Genomic DNA, 14293 nt, shown 5'->3' with positions numbered 1-14293 from the left:
TCATAACATTATACTATAGCAACTGAAAAGATCTTTTACAGGAACTAGTCCCAAAATCGCCACCAATACTCACTCTGTGTATAGTTGTTTATTGGCCTAAAAAATACAAAATAAGAAGGTAAATGTGAAAAATGAGGTTAATGGTGATTTTGTGATTTCTAGTCCCAATATCCTTATACGCCTGTCATATAGATCTGATATTGATTAAATGTGGGATATTGTGCACAACCCTTTGACATAATATTTTCACCGTAAGGAATACCGGGTGAAAAGAAAATACAAAAATAAAAAGTGACGAAAAAAACATTCTTCCGTCATTATTATGGTGGTTAATTACAAATATAGACCGAAAAGTTGCTTCAACATTTTGTATCAAATTGTATGTAAAGAAAAAACACGAATATACTCAATGACATTTAAATCGGACGGAGAAACTGGTTTGATTAGAATAGTCAAGTGGCGCATAAGTCACGATTCGACATCACAATTAATATTTAAGCCGTCCTCAAATCTCACTTTTCATTCACGTTAGAAGCATTCTTAAAATATTTATTATGAGCATTGACCTACCAAATAGGTCAACGATTATAAGTGTCATAGTATTTATTAAGATTCCTATTTATATAGGGTGTTAACTTAATTGCGTTTGTGTGGAATAACCTCTCTACGTGTGTAATACAATTAAGTGAACACTACAAACTAATTATTTATTTAATGTGATAGTTATCGTACAACAAGTAACGCATGATAATGACACTGTTCGGTAACTAAATCCGAATCGACAATTCTTCATTTTTTATACTGAACAATAGAAATATTAAACTAGTTTTGAAAAAGGTACAATTAAGAACGCGTGAAGATTGACATTTTGGATTTTGGACCCTTGTTATCGTAAGTGCCATAGAGTTCAATTTAATTGTTCATTGTCATGCTTGACGTGCCCTTTATAGTAAAATACATTTGAGAATTTAACCGCTCACGCGATTCATGCGTCTCTGGCAGCATACCACACCTAGAGGTGCCGGTGATGATTTTATATATCGAAGTTATGACAGGTAAAAGAACTAATACTAATTGCTATTTCGGTAACTACTCTAGCAAACCATAAAGTTTTTAATGCCTGGGTCTGTCATTTAAAAAAAATAAACAACTTCAAAAATACGTCACGACAATCGTGTGTGTTATTGTTTGGGCTGGTGATGTCGGTGTTTATTTATTGAAAACCTACTGTAAGTTGCGTTTTTTAAGTTTACCCTGAATATAAATGTTTATAAACTATACTTTAAGGAGTAATTTCATGGTAAACATTAGAACCACTCAAACGGAATATTATCATATTTACCCAAGTACACCAAAAATTTCATTAGTGCTTTTTAAGTGCAGGATTTGCGGTGTATTTTATTTGCATTTTATTTGAGATGTTTTTGTTGTAGTACGGAGGGTATTTATTTAGCAATGCAGAATAATAATTTTTATTTTTAAAAACTTGTATTTAAACTGAATCCTTTTCTATTTTGCGAAACCAAATAGCCGCCATTTTGCGGTAGGATGAGCGCATCGCGTGAGCGGTTAAGAAATATGTATTTTTATGAATAAGTACATTAAAATCAACGTGAATACTTATTATTTTTATATCAAAGAAAATTCAACACTGCCATATTTATAAAAAAAACATATATTAGGTAATTAATGATACTTGTATTGTAATGAAGGGCTACAGAAATATACAGACTGTCAAAAAATATCCTATAACAATCAAATATTTTGCAATAACTAAAACTGACAGTTTTGTATATCAGTGAGCGTGAAAAACTAAAAATGACAGTATTATTTTAAAAATTTTTGACGTTTCCTATTTTTGTCTTATGAATATTGGTTGTCGATAAAGAAAAGAAAAAAGATTTTATTGAATCTAGAATGTAGACTGAAGTTATAAATTAGTCTCTATACTCTTTCTCAGTGCTATAATAATTAAGGTATTTTTTTATTGTTCTCGTAACGCCGAGACATATTATGTCGAGCCTAAGAATCTATTGTTCGTGAAGCAGGAGCTGAAACTACAGGATGCAACACCACGGCTTAACTATATGGTTGGCGATCTTAATTACGGCAACATATAACTAAACTGAAAAACAATTTAATATTCTTTCCAATTGTTTAAGCGAAGGCTTAAAGTTCTGTTATTTAGAGTACAACCATCTGACATTGCATCTTTTTGTTACACCCTGTATGGACTCGACACATCGGGAATAGTCTTTGATGTACGTCATAACGTGGCGTTACGGAAATACGTATATTTTTAATAAGTGATTTATAGTCAACTTTGACATTACTAGAATTTTAAGTATTTTTTTTTGTCTATTTAAATATTTCACCTTGTATGTTAAGGCTGGAAAGTTAATTTTGGATTATTTACTAGCTGAAGTTAAAAAAGTGCTATGACATCTGTCGGCCATTTTTAAAGAATTTCAATTTATTGGCCGCAAGGTCCAGAATTAGTTATTCAGCTTTTAAATGCTATTTTATATAAGAAAATGTTTGTAATGTGAATTTTATATAAAAACGTAGTTATACATTTACATTTTATTATACATAAATACATATATTTTCGACATAATGTAATCACAAGATTTTTTATACAAATATACAATAAATAATATTTTAATATATAAATTGTGTCTCCTTTTTTTTAACACTTTCTATTCACGACGGGCCAACAACCCAACAATAAGAGGTACATTCAGCTTAAAACTATCTAGAGTCTGTCTTTTTTGAAGATGGTATAAAATGGCATATGTAGGGTTGCCAGTTTTCATAAAATTTTAAATAGTTATGTAATTGTCGATAGTTTTGTCGATAGATTGTGAAAGAAGATAAAATTTTGCCAATTTTTTTGCTTTGTTAATAATAGTTATTGCCTTCTTTATTATTATTTTGACAGTTCACCTACTGTATTCAGATCAATTTTTATCGATATCTAATCAATCAATCAAATCATATACTAAAAAAACAATCTGCTCGTAGACAGGGTGAAGAATATACCACATTTCTTTACCGGATTTCGCAGTGAATAAATATCGTTTAGGTTCAGTAGAGACGCTACAGCCGATAATAGTGTCCGTCAGAAGTTTGGACCAAACAAGATATACAAATCAAACTGCTCATTATTTACTGCCTGTATTAACATATTTTCAATCTTAGCGCTAACGGAAATATTAAAGAAGTAAAGTGTTTGCACTTTACGTTGTTCATGGTTCTAGCTATATAATATTTATTTTTATTTACTACTTAATTTCTGAAACACGTTTTTCACTATTTTAGGAAGCTTCTTTATAAAGGTATTATTAATAATAAAACGCCTTTGCAAAATTTATCTCCTATAAAGACAGTTTATCTTCTCCGTGTAATTGCTAATGACACTTTTTCAGGCACTTAGAATATGCGGACAATGGTTTCTGAATAAGTATTATTAGCAATTACACGGAGAAAATAAACTGTCTTTTTCGAAATCGAAATGGTTATATATTTTTAACTGACTTCAAAAAAGGAGGAGGTTCTCAATTCGATTATATTTTTTTTGTATGTAAAGATAATACTAATAAAATAAATAAAATACTACTAACTCACAAAAATTTTGTAAACCGATTTTGATGATTATTTTTTTGTTGGAACGGTATATACCTCAGTATTGGTCGCATTTAAATTTTAAGATTTTGCTCTAAAGGTAGCAAACTAGGGGATGAATCCGGTTTCGCGCACTTTCCGGTAACCGATGTCAATAAAACTTGGCAAATAGACGTAATTCGACGAACTTTGGAGGCGGTTTTTTAAGTACGTACCTACTGAGATGATTATTAAAATTTAACTGCCTCCGTGACCGAACGGTTACCATACCAACGCAGAGGTCCCAGGTTCGATTCCCGAGCCGGGGAAATATTTGTATGGCCTACATTTAATTCTCTCGTGAGTTTGGGTGTAATTCGTGGTTCATGTGTGTCCATGGCACCCGCGATACAAAGTTTCCATTGTGCGGGGCTATGTTGAGTGTGTGCGTTATAATTATTGTTATTAAATAATAATAATAATAATTTATTCATACAACTTAAAAGTTACAAAGTATAATTAATACAATAATTCCTTTATTTTAGAGAAAGGTTAACGCATTCCACGTGTTTTATTTCCTTGAAGTTTAGATAGGCAAATATATCCTCCCTATTCCAACCTGGTTATATGTCTTGGTGCAATATGAAATTCTACTAGTTATAACCTTGTACGATAATAAGAAAATCACCGAGAATCGAAGGTTCGAAGTATCACAGCCCTTCTAAAGTGATCTTGACCTTTTAAACTACAACAGATCTTGGGTTTTACGTTTATATTACCTAGGATATAAGACGAAGTGGTATCGCGGTTGCGTAGGTTTTGAAACTTAGGAAAAAAGGTGCGCCTCAAATTTATTGCACGATGTTTTTGTTTATAAGTAAGTAATACGCCTAAGTAAGTAATACGTAGTAAGTAGTACTAAGTAAGTAATACGCCTGTCCATAATTTGAGGGATACTGCCACTGCGCCTGTTACCCTGAGACAAGTTAACAAGTCCCATGTGCCTGTAATTTCACCAGCATACTTAACCTTCAAAACTGAAACGCAGTAACGATTACATGACTGCTTGGCGGCAGAAATAGGTAAGGTGGCAGTACTTCCTTGGACGAACTCTTTCACAAGAAGCTCTACTGCTAGTAAAACCTATGCCTTTTAGAAATAAAGTAAATGACAGTGTTGGTTTCAATGTGTAATATGCATAAAAAATTTGAAAATTATTTTCTGTTACTGAAGCATAGTATAAATATATAAGGCAAGCATGCAGAAAGCTGTACGCCGGGGTGACCCGGAGTATGGCCTTATACGGGGCTCCCATTTGGAGTGGGGCCTTATCAGTGGCGACGAAATCGCCGCTGAGGCCTCAGAGGGTGGTCACCCTGCGAATGTGCAGGGCGTACATGACGGTGATCGGTGGAAAGAGGGCTTGGCGGATCCCCCCTATTTAGCTCGTACCATAGGGGCGATCCGTCCTGTCCTCGTAGAGTGGGTGAGCCGGTCCCACGGGCCACAGTCGTCCCACCTTGTGCAGGTGCTGACCGGGCACGGCTGCTTCGGTCACTACCTGCATAAGGTGGCCAGGAGGGAACCGTTCCCGTCGTCCCACGAGTGCGGCGCTGCGGATGACACCGCGCAGCACACCCTAGAGGTGTGCAGCCGGTGGGATGAGCAGCACCGTACCCTGACACAATAGGGCACAATAGGGCAGGACCTCTCGCTGCCGGGCGTGGTTACCGCCATGCTGTAGATGTAGTATGTGATGCGATGTGCTAAGCTTTACGAAACTAATTACAAAAATGTTGTAAATTACAATAATTGTTGTAAATGACAAATGTTTATTTACCAATATCTCAAAATGGCTCATTACTTGCTTAGTAATAATAGCCTAATATTAATCATACTTTGATTACAGTGAACTGTACAAATGTGCAAACATGAAAAACCGTTTCAACATTCAAGCCATACATTTGCATGTCGATATTGACTTATCTATGATTATGGTACAACACTAAATCCGCCATTTGTTGTGGACACGTTTATTCCGTAGACAGGGCAGCTCCTTTCCTTTATTTTTTCCATCCTCTATGATCCGTACACGGCGCGCGGCGGTCGTGCACGCGCCGTTACGTTTGTATGGAGTTAAACTACTTGTCATTTTTATACTATGCTAAAAGTCAATAATTCATATAGGAAGCTCACTTATGCCGCCATTTTGTATTTTCAATCATTCAATTAATTGTTCTCTTATAAAATTTTTCATTTGCTAACTATGAGAACTGTAACACATTGCCTTGTGTTTTAAACTGTGTAATTGATAGTTCATACAAGAATTGATTTTTTGTATTGTACAGTGGGGATATTTGGATTATTGGTGGGCTCGTTGGGATTTCAGGACGATAGCGTTTATTTCTATAATACATATTTACGAGGGTGGCGGTTTGATAAATAGGTAGGTACGTGATTTTGTTTAAATAAAAATTAAAAAATTAAAAGTTTTTCGTAATTTATTTTTATTTCTTAATTTAGAACTCTTTACTGGCGTTACATAACGATATAAAAAAATAGTAATTAAAAAAGTTAGGTGGGTTCAACGATATCTATGTATACTGGCGTAATAGATGCGGCGCGTTCCATTCACACGCTGTTTCACTGATGTACGGTGAAGACGCTGCACATCATTTAGTTGGTTGTCAAACATTCAAGATGGCGGACGTAGATGCGGTCCTCGTTATAAATATTAATTTACACTCTTTCAGTCTTTATGTCTTCAATTATGTCTAAAATAATGACTACCACCTCAGTCAACCGTGGCTATGGGACCTGTAAAGGGCCCGAAACGTTAGTTTGTTTGGAAAAACAAATATACGCGATATAAATCCGGAAAAATAGTTTCATTTGCTATGTTTAACAATCGCGAAAACCTAACTCGATATATAACATAAATGCTACTTAGGTAAAGTTTCTTTTTATAATATTATGTGCCGGGACGAACAAGTCTTGTTGCACACATGCACATGACCTCCTGTCTTGAACTGTACAAAACCCCTGAAAACATCCCGCTTTCTTTACCAGATCACCTCAAAAATCAAGAATGCTATCCAATTTTATGTCATTTCGTAAGCAGCACTATCGAAGACATTTAATTATTGTAATGGAATTCAAGAAAGAAATTACCCTGTCTTCGCTGTATGGCGCATTAGTGCCTTTGCCTTCTCCAATGGAAAAAACAGTACCATAAAAAAAAGATAAGATACCCAAGCTGTTATTAACACTTAATACTCCATTATTACCTTACAAATACATATTTATAACTATTTTTGTAAATTTACCTACATAATTAGATATTTTGTAATATTATGAACGAATTCGGCGGAAAAAACGCGGTCGTGTACTCGTGGCAAGAAAAATACATAAAAATACAGCGTACATGGAGTTTGTAATGAATTTTAATTAGTCACGATTGTTAGGTGTCTGTACCTTTGAACTCTGTTATGATGCCATTGTTGATGCCGTTGTGAAATATAATTTTTTTACAATAGAGTAGCAAAAATGATACATCACAATGGAATAGAACTGATTTACTATACAGGTACAATATATACAAAAATGGCGTGGTAGCCCAATGGTTTCCACAAAATGGTTTAGTCAAAGTCAAAGTCAAAATAATCTTCTTAAATATGAGTTTTTACCGTTGTTTTACACTTGAAAACGTAATTTTTTAAACCACTGCTTGTTCACTACGCTTACCTCCCTGAGAAGAACGAGCAAGAACCTCTAGTAATTGCTCTTTTCAAATAAACTTAAATGCTATAGAATACATTTTGAATCATATTAGTGTGGAATCTAAAGTCACGTTGTCTTTCTATACATCTTTATCTAACACGTAGTCTACAATTTTGTAATACAACTTTTCAATTAAAATACTTTTAATGTAAGTTTTAAACTCAGGAAATGGTAATCTTAATAATGCTCCGGAATCTTATTGTAAAAACGTATACAGTTTTCCATAAAAGAATCATTTATCTTAGTTAAACGAAAACGTGGTACCATGAGTTTGGACCTTAGATTTATTATGGATATCTTCTTTCCTAACGAAATTAAGTACATTTTTACTAAATATTTGAGTACATGTACTGTGATGCTACAGTCATGATACCTGTCTACTTAAACTTTTCTCTGAGAGAAATCCGAGAACCTAAACGGTGCACAGAACGAATCGTTCGTTTTTGCAACACAAATATGGTTTGTACCATATATCTGCCGCTTTACCCCACATGAGAATTCCATAGGACATTATACTACGGAAGTAACTAAAATAAACTTGTTTAGCAGTAGCAACATCGGTAAGCTCACGTACTCTATGGACTGCGTATGCAGCAGAGCTTAATCTGCTGGATGTGGAAAACCACTGGGGTTTACTATCTAAGGTCACTCCCAAAAAGACAGCTTTATTAACAAGGACTAACTTTTCTACATATATTTCTATGATTGGGTTAGTCGATTTTACCATGAGCTTATCGGTGAAGAAAAACCATATCAAAAGAACTAAAAGGTTTGGTTCTCTATCGCACAGTTGACAAACTTTCAAAACGAGGCGTGAAGGCAACTTCTAGGCTTGCAAGGTGGAGGTTTGCTAGGGCAGTGATTGTATCAACACTTGTTTCTTCACGTTTGGATTCCATTTTCCATATCAAATGAGGTGGAACGGAATCATTTGCCTATTATGTATAAAAAAATGTTTCTTCACAGTGAAGGAAGTCATCTTGATTTTGAATCCTGCGAATTTTCGATAATATAAAGTCACCAATCCTTGACCAGCGACAGCGTGATCATCTTATACCCTCTCTTTTACACTTTGTAACAAGAAAACATAATTTTTTATAATAACGGCGCATCCTTTATCTGCAATACTGCAGCAATGAGCGGTTACAAACACCGTGTGTAGTGCCGGCCAATGAGAAGCGAGTACGCCGCAGGCGGGTCACGATTCGATGGATTCCATATTTGAAAAATACGTTTCGAATCATTGTTTCTTTTTCTGAAATTCTTTTTTTGAATTATATTATGTATTTTATGGCCAGTATTGAACATAAATCTATTTTAGGTACTTAGCACAGAACATGTAAGTTTTGTAATTATATATAGTGATTTGAATAGCAAATTTATTTACTTCCATTTTAATAAAAAAATAAAATAAAATCGCTTTTATTCGGCAAAACCACATAACCCATAAACAATTTAGAGAAAGAAATTAAAGAAAGTAACATATTGTAGCAGTAGAGCTCCTTGTGAAAGAGTTCGTCCAGGGAAGTACTGCCACCTTACATGTTTCTGCCACCAAGCAGTAATGTGAGCATTACTGCGTTTCGGTTTTGAAGTGGGTGCTGGTGAAATTAAAGGCACATGAGACTTATTTTAAAGCTCTGTGGCACTGCAACTGTTATGGACAGGCGTGTGGCTTACCATCAGGCGCACAACTTGTTTGTCCCGTCTCTTGTTACGATACAAAAACATAGAAAAAACTTTGAAACGAAATCACCAACAAATTTCTGAAGTTGTTATTGTTAGAGATCAGCATGCCGTATATTTACAAGTTAAATAAGACACAGAGTCGATAACACCTCTCTCTGAAATTCCAGAATGATTAAAAAAGGACAAATGATATTTTTTTTTCTTTTGAAATACTGTGGTGAAATGACAATTAACCTCTGTGGCTCAACGGCTTGTAGGTACTAAGAGGAGGTCTCGAGTTAGATTTCCGGTGAGATTAATTTGGGGAAATGAAATTTCTACATTTTTCCTAGTCTGGGTGTGTTCCAGGGTGAATTATTTTTCTCTGATACTCATTAAATAGGCAATTCCTTAGTTTGAGACGAGGCAATTTGTGTGGTTAGTCTGGCACATTATTATTATTATTATCCTGTCGTAGTAAAGTATTCTGAAATTACAGGCACGTGGGACTTGTCAATTTATGTCTGAGGATGACTAGAGCAGTGGCAGTGCCCCTCAGATCTTTGCGTATTACAGGCCAGAGTGGCACTGCGACTGTTACGGACAGGCGTATCGCTTACCACCAATTATACATCAATATTTTAAAGCAAATCACCACCAAATTACTATTAAATAATTCCAGGTTACAATAATATAGTTTCAGAAGGAGATTTTGTAACCTTTGAAATTAAAGTAATATTTAACTTCCGACGCTCATTTTTATGGCAGAGCTAGGGCGTAGGTATCCCTTAGTACAACAATTATGACCACAACAAGAAATATGAATGAATATAAAAACAAGAAATATGACCCAATTTTCAAAGGATTTAATGGGTATCAAAACACTTTGTTTTTTGTTAATCATAATTTATAGCTCAAATCGATAATTAATCAAAACCACATCCCTTAATTTCATGATTAAAAAACAAAAATCTTCAATCAATCAAAGTTCTAACATTTTTGTGGGCAATTTTGGAATTATTAAAAAACGAAACCTATTTTTATTCCGATGACCATAAAGCATCATACTTGATATCTCGTAGACGCAATAAATATGATTCAAAATATGCCTTGTGTTCTGAAAAATTAGGAATAGTGTTGGGAAAACGATAACAGATACTTTTTTATTTACCAGTATTATATATTGTAGTAGCAGTGAAATGTTTAGTAGCAGTAGAGCTCGCTGTGAAAGAGTTCGTCCAGGGAAGTTCTACCACCTTACCTTTTCTGCCGCCAAGCAGTAATTTGAGCATTACTGCGTTCCGGTTTTGAAGGGTAAAGGTGCTGGAGAAATTACAGGTGGGACTTAGATCTTTGCAATTTAAAGCTCTGAGTGGCACTTCAACTGATGTTGGACTTGGACAGGCGTGTAACTTGCCACTAGGCAAGTAAGCTTTTTTTTTATTACCCGAGGGAATCTGCTTACAGATACCCCGACCCTGCGAGGGCAGAGCCGGGGCTATGTGGGACTGGGTTAAACCCTGAAGGGGAGCCCGACCGCACCAAACCCCCTGGGTGTTCCTCCATTCCGTTGCAAGTAGAGGCACGGGTACGCTATCGCTCGTCCGCGCCACCACCAGCGGCTGGCCGTGCCCAGCGCTGCCCCTCCCCGAGAAGGGGGACACAACGGTCCCCCGACTTCAAATGTAAAGCTCGCCGAACACCAGACGAGCCTTCCATCTCGGGCCCCTCCATGCTGGGCAGCGAACTCCTCCGAGTCCGCTACCCAGGGGCCATGGGGCCAGGACAACATCCCCTCAACTGTGAATTTCAGTGGACGCTCCCCCAGTCTCCGCGGCGGATGTGTTGGTAGGCTCCGCCGCAACACCTTACGCGCATCCACGTGGACTCTCCGTAGTCTCCGAGTCCTTTGGAGCGCCCACCGCACCGACCAATCGCCCAAATTCGGCCGCGCAGGACAGTACGAGCGGCAACGACACACCGACACGTCTCTGCCCCCGCGGCCCCACCGCCACTGCATCTGCACCCTAAGCGGTTCAGCCCCGCCAGGGTTGCGGAGGATAGGACGAGCGGCAAAAATATACCGATACGTCTCTTCCCTCGCGACTCTCCTCCCCGCATGCGTCCACGCGGACCCGTTCGGCCTAGATTAAGACGAGCCCGCGCGGTACTCTTAGCTTCACCGTGAGATGAAATCGACCACGGCTGCTAGAGCCCCCCCGCCACGAAGCCTAAGACTAACTGCTTAAGCCTAGACTGAGCAATAATTTATTTATTACTGTATAGTTTGTAAAATAAATGAAACTTGAAATTTTGAGTTAAAATTCAAAATTTGGTCCAAACAAAATATGATTATGTTTACTAAAGCTCTTATGGATTCACTGGTTAATCAAAATGATGGGCAAAATAATTAAAATTCGTTATAACAATATTGATACCTTTAGTATAATTGTATGCACATTTTCTAAATGTTTTTCTTTTCTTAATTAGAAAAAGATACAGAAAATGTGCACACAACATAAAGCTAACTGGTTCTATAATAACAAATTTACAAAACGCGTTGTAATAGAAATGAATTGTCTATGGACACATTTTTTTTAAATTTATTTATCTTTTAAAACGTAATGCACAACAATGTTTCTGGTCGCATTATAAACTACTAAGGTTCGTAGTAACGCGTACTGCATCCACACAATACATATGTTCAATTTGCTAACAGAAAAGTTTTGCTAATATTTAAGTAATTTGCATAAAATAATCTATCATTAACCAAAAGGATTATACAGAAATTGGATAAATAAATTTAGAAACAATCAATTTTATCGCAATTGATTAAGCTGTTTACAAAGTAATTTTTAAGTTTTCTTTTTATATTAGTGGTTGTTAAAGAATTACATAATTCTAGCGGTAACTCCTTTATTAGTCGGGGAATAAGGTAGGTAGAAGTTCTCTCAAGTTCAAAGTTCTTTCATCTGCTAGCGAAGATTTAGTTTTTGAATACACATAGATATTATGAAGTTTTTATACATAGATATATATTCATGCCTTGGGATTTTCATTGGGCAAGGGTCGATCGCCACTATTATAATATGTACGTAAAATTTACAGTGACGTGGATGCTCTAAAAGTGTCACTCTTTTTATATAACTGTCTGTTATTTGAACGGCACAATACCAAAAATAAAATCGCATGTATATATCAATTAATACAGCGACTCTAGGAGCGTGTAAATGGTGATATAAATGTTTTGTCGCCAAATTAGCATCTTTCGTATTATAAAAATTTATAAAAGATTTAATTCTAACTAATTGGTAATTTTAATTAAATTTAAATAATTTCTAATACATACTTTCTTACTTAGCAACAGCAATAATAGTTACTTAGTAATTTCCCATCTCTATTTAGAAATGTACGGTAAATCAATCAGTCGTGGCGAGTCGGTGATTACGCCGTTACCGCAGGGGTAGTCGATTCGATGCCTGGCTGGGCCCGCATCAATCAAAACTTCTCTGTTTTTACTGTGATTTACAAATTCTAGAAGGCGCATTGTTATTATGTGCTTGCTTTATGTATTTAGGTTTATGTATTAGGGGACTAACAGTTTAGTGGATCTAGATAAAAGTAAAATGGCTGCTCTAGACAGTCGTCTTCAATAAGTTACAAATTCATTTAAGGGGCAATGTTTCTATAAGATTATGGTTGATATTCAAAATTTGCCATAAGGTTGAAAACTATAGTGAAAGAAAAACTTTATACTAAAGGTTTATTATACAGCCTCTACGTACTTGGATGACAAAAATTCCTGGAGACCCGTTTTTTGCAGCTTTTGCAGGTTGTCTCGATCTATGATATTTTTTAAATAAATATTGTAAATGATAAATATATTGGTACAAATCGCACCTCTTATGGAAGAATGGCATAAGTGGAGTTACGTTAAAGATGTTTATAAATTAGATACAGAAAAATATAACTCATATCCTCTCCAATTCTTATAACTGTATCTACAATATTAGTCGGTAGAGTTACAACAATTGGAGAGGATGTGAATTATACTTTTCTGTATTTAATGAAGCAATAAACGTTTTTTACGTAACTCCACTTATGTCATTCTTCCATAAGGGGTGCGAAATATTTATCTACAAAGAGCAACCCTAGAGTTTCTTGCTCATTCTTCTCAGGGGAATCTGCCTTACGAATTAACAGTAGAGTTTAATCGAAGTGACAACCACAAGTGCAATTTGCTTACCTATGAAATAAGGATTATTTGAATTTGAGAAGGTTTTTAGTTTGATTTCTTTCCACGTCTCATTTTCTGTCTAAACTTCTTGCTCTTTTAACTGATAGGATTCGACCGAACCCACTTTGTTAGATATAGCCCCCACGCCAATTTCTTCCTCAAAGCAGTATGAGTTCCCGACTGTAGGGTGCCGGAGACTTCTGTTTTTCTTACGCCCCATTGCCATCTGAAAACTGTGAAAAAGTTCATAATACCTATACTGAATCTCCTTTTGTGGTATAATGAACTTTTGTAGAGATGTTTCTTTCGAAGAAATTGTTGTATTATTTTTATTTGTCGTCGTTGTATTTCAACAAATGAGAGAACCGTCTTTGATGATTATTTTCTTATTGGAAAGAGGGTACCTCAGTATTGATCCCAATTAAATATGAAGAAAATATTCCACCCCTAAAGGAAGAATCCGGTTTCGCGCAATTTCCGGTAACCGATTTCAATAAAACTTGGCAAATGGGTGTAATTCCACGAACTTTTGAGGTCGGTTTTTTGACGATCATATTACCCTTTGAGGTGTCTCCCAGTGTGCGCCATTTCGCACGGTCCCCAGCTTGATGCATCCATCTGCTACCAGCAGCGATTCGTCATTCCATCAGCGTCCTGATTTTGATTCAAACCGGAATCGACCCGATCGGGTAGTCTCGAAATCAGATGGGTTTCTGAGCGAGAAGATGAACCTGATTCCTACTATATCTTTCTAATTTGTGAGCTATATCAACTATTGTTCCGATTAGAAATGTTAAAAGTTTCCGATCGACTCGACCAGTTGTGAATCGCAATTATACGCCTCGACTCGGAAGAGACGCAGTTTCCGATCAAGGGAGGCAATCAAAATCAAGCTGCTGGTCAGATAGCTTTGTAAATTGACCGTTAAATGCTATAGGTACTTAGGTGATCGTCAAATACAAGAAATGCTCGAGCAAAATAGTCCATTTTTGTCACATTAAATAC

At 36.0% G+C, this 14293-nt stretch overlaps 1 protein-coding gene across 1 annotated transcript in view; it reads left to right on the top strand.

Annotated features, from left to right (window-relative positions):
* The window catches only part of LOC113227533 (LHFPL tetraspan subfamily member 2 protein), a 17285-nt gene extending 6203 nt beyond the window's left edge, over positions 1-11082 (top strand). The window contains exons 5-6 of the mRNA XM_026460473.1: positions 10519-10736; positions 10865-11082. Coding sequence (XP_026316258.1) covers positions 10519-10736; positions 10865-11082 — 436 coding nt within the window. The remainder of the gene's footprint in view (positions 1-10518; positions 10737-10864) is intronic.
* Positions 11083-14293: the final 3211 nt, after the last annotated feature.

The sequence above is a fragment of the Hyposmocoma kahamanoa genome, unplaced genomic scaffold, assembly GCF_003589595.1.
Source record: "Hyposmocoma kahamanoa isolate Upper Pololo Valley unplaced genomic scaffold, ASM358959v1 211, whole genome shotgun sequence".
Classification (NCBI taxonomy): domain Eukaryota; kingdom Metazoa; phylum Arthropoda; class Insecta; order Lepidoptera; family Cosmopterigidae; genus Hyposmocoma; species Hyposmocoma kahamanoa.
Note: the sequence above shows the minus strand (reverse complement) of the source record. Positions and strands in the feature narration are given on the sequence as shown.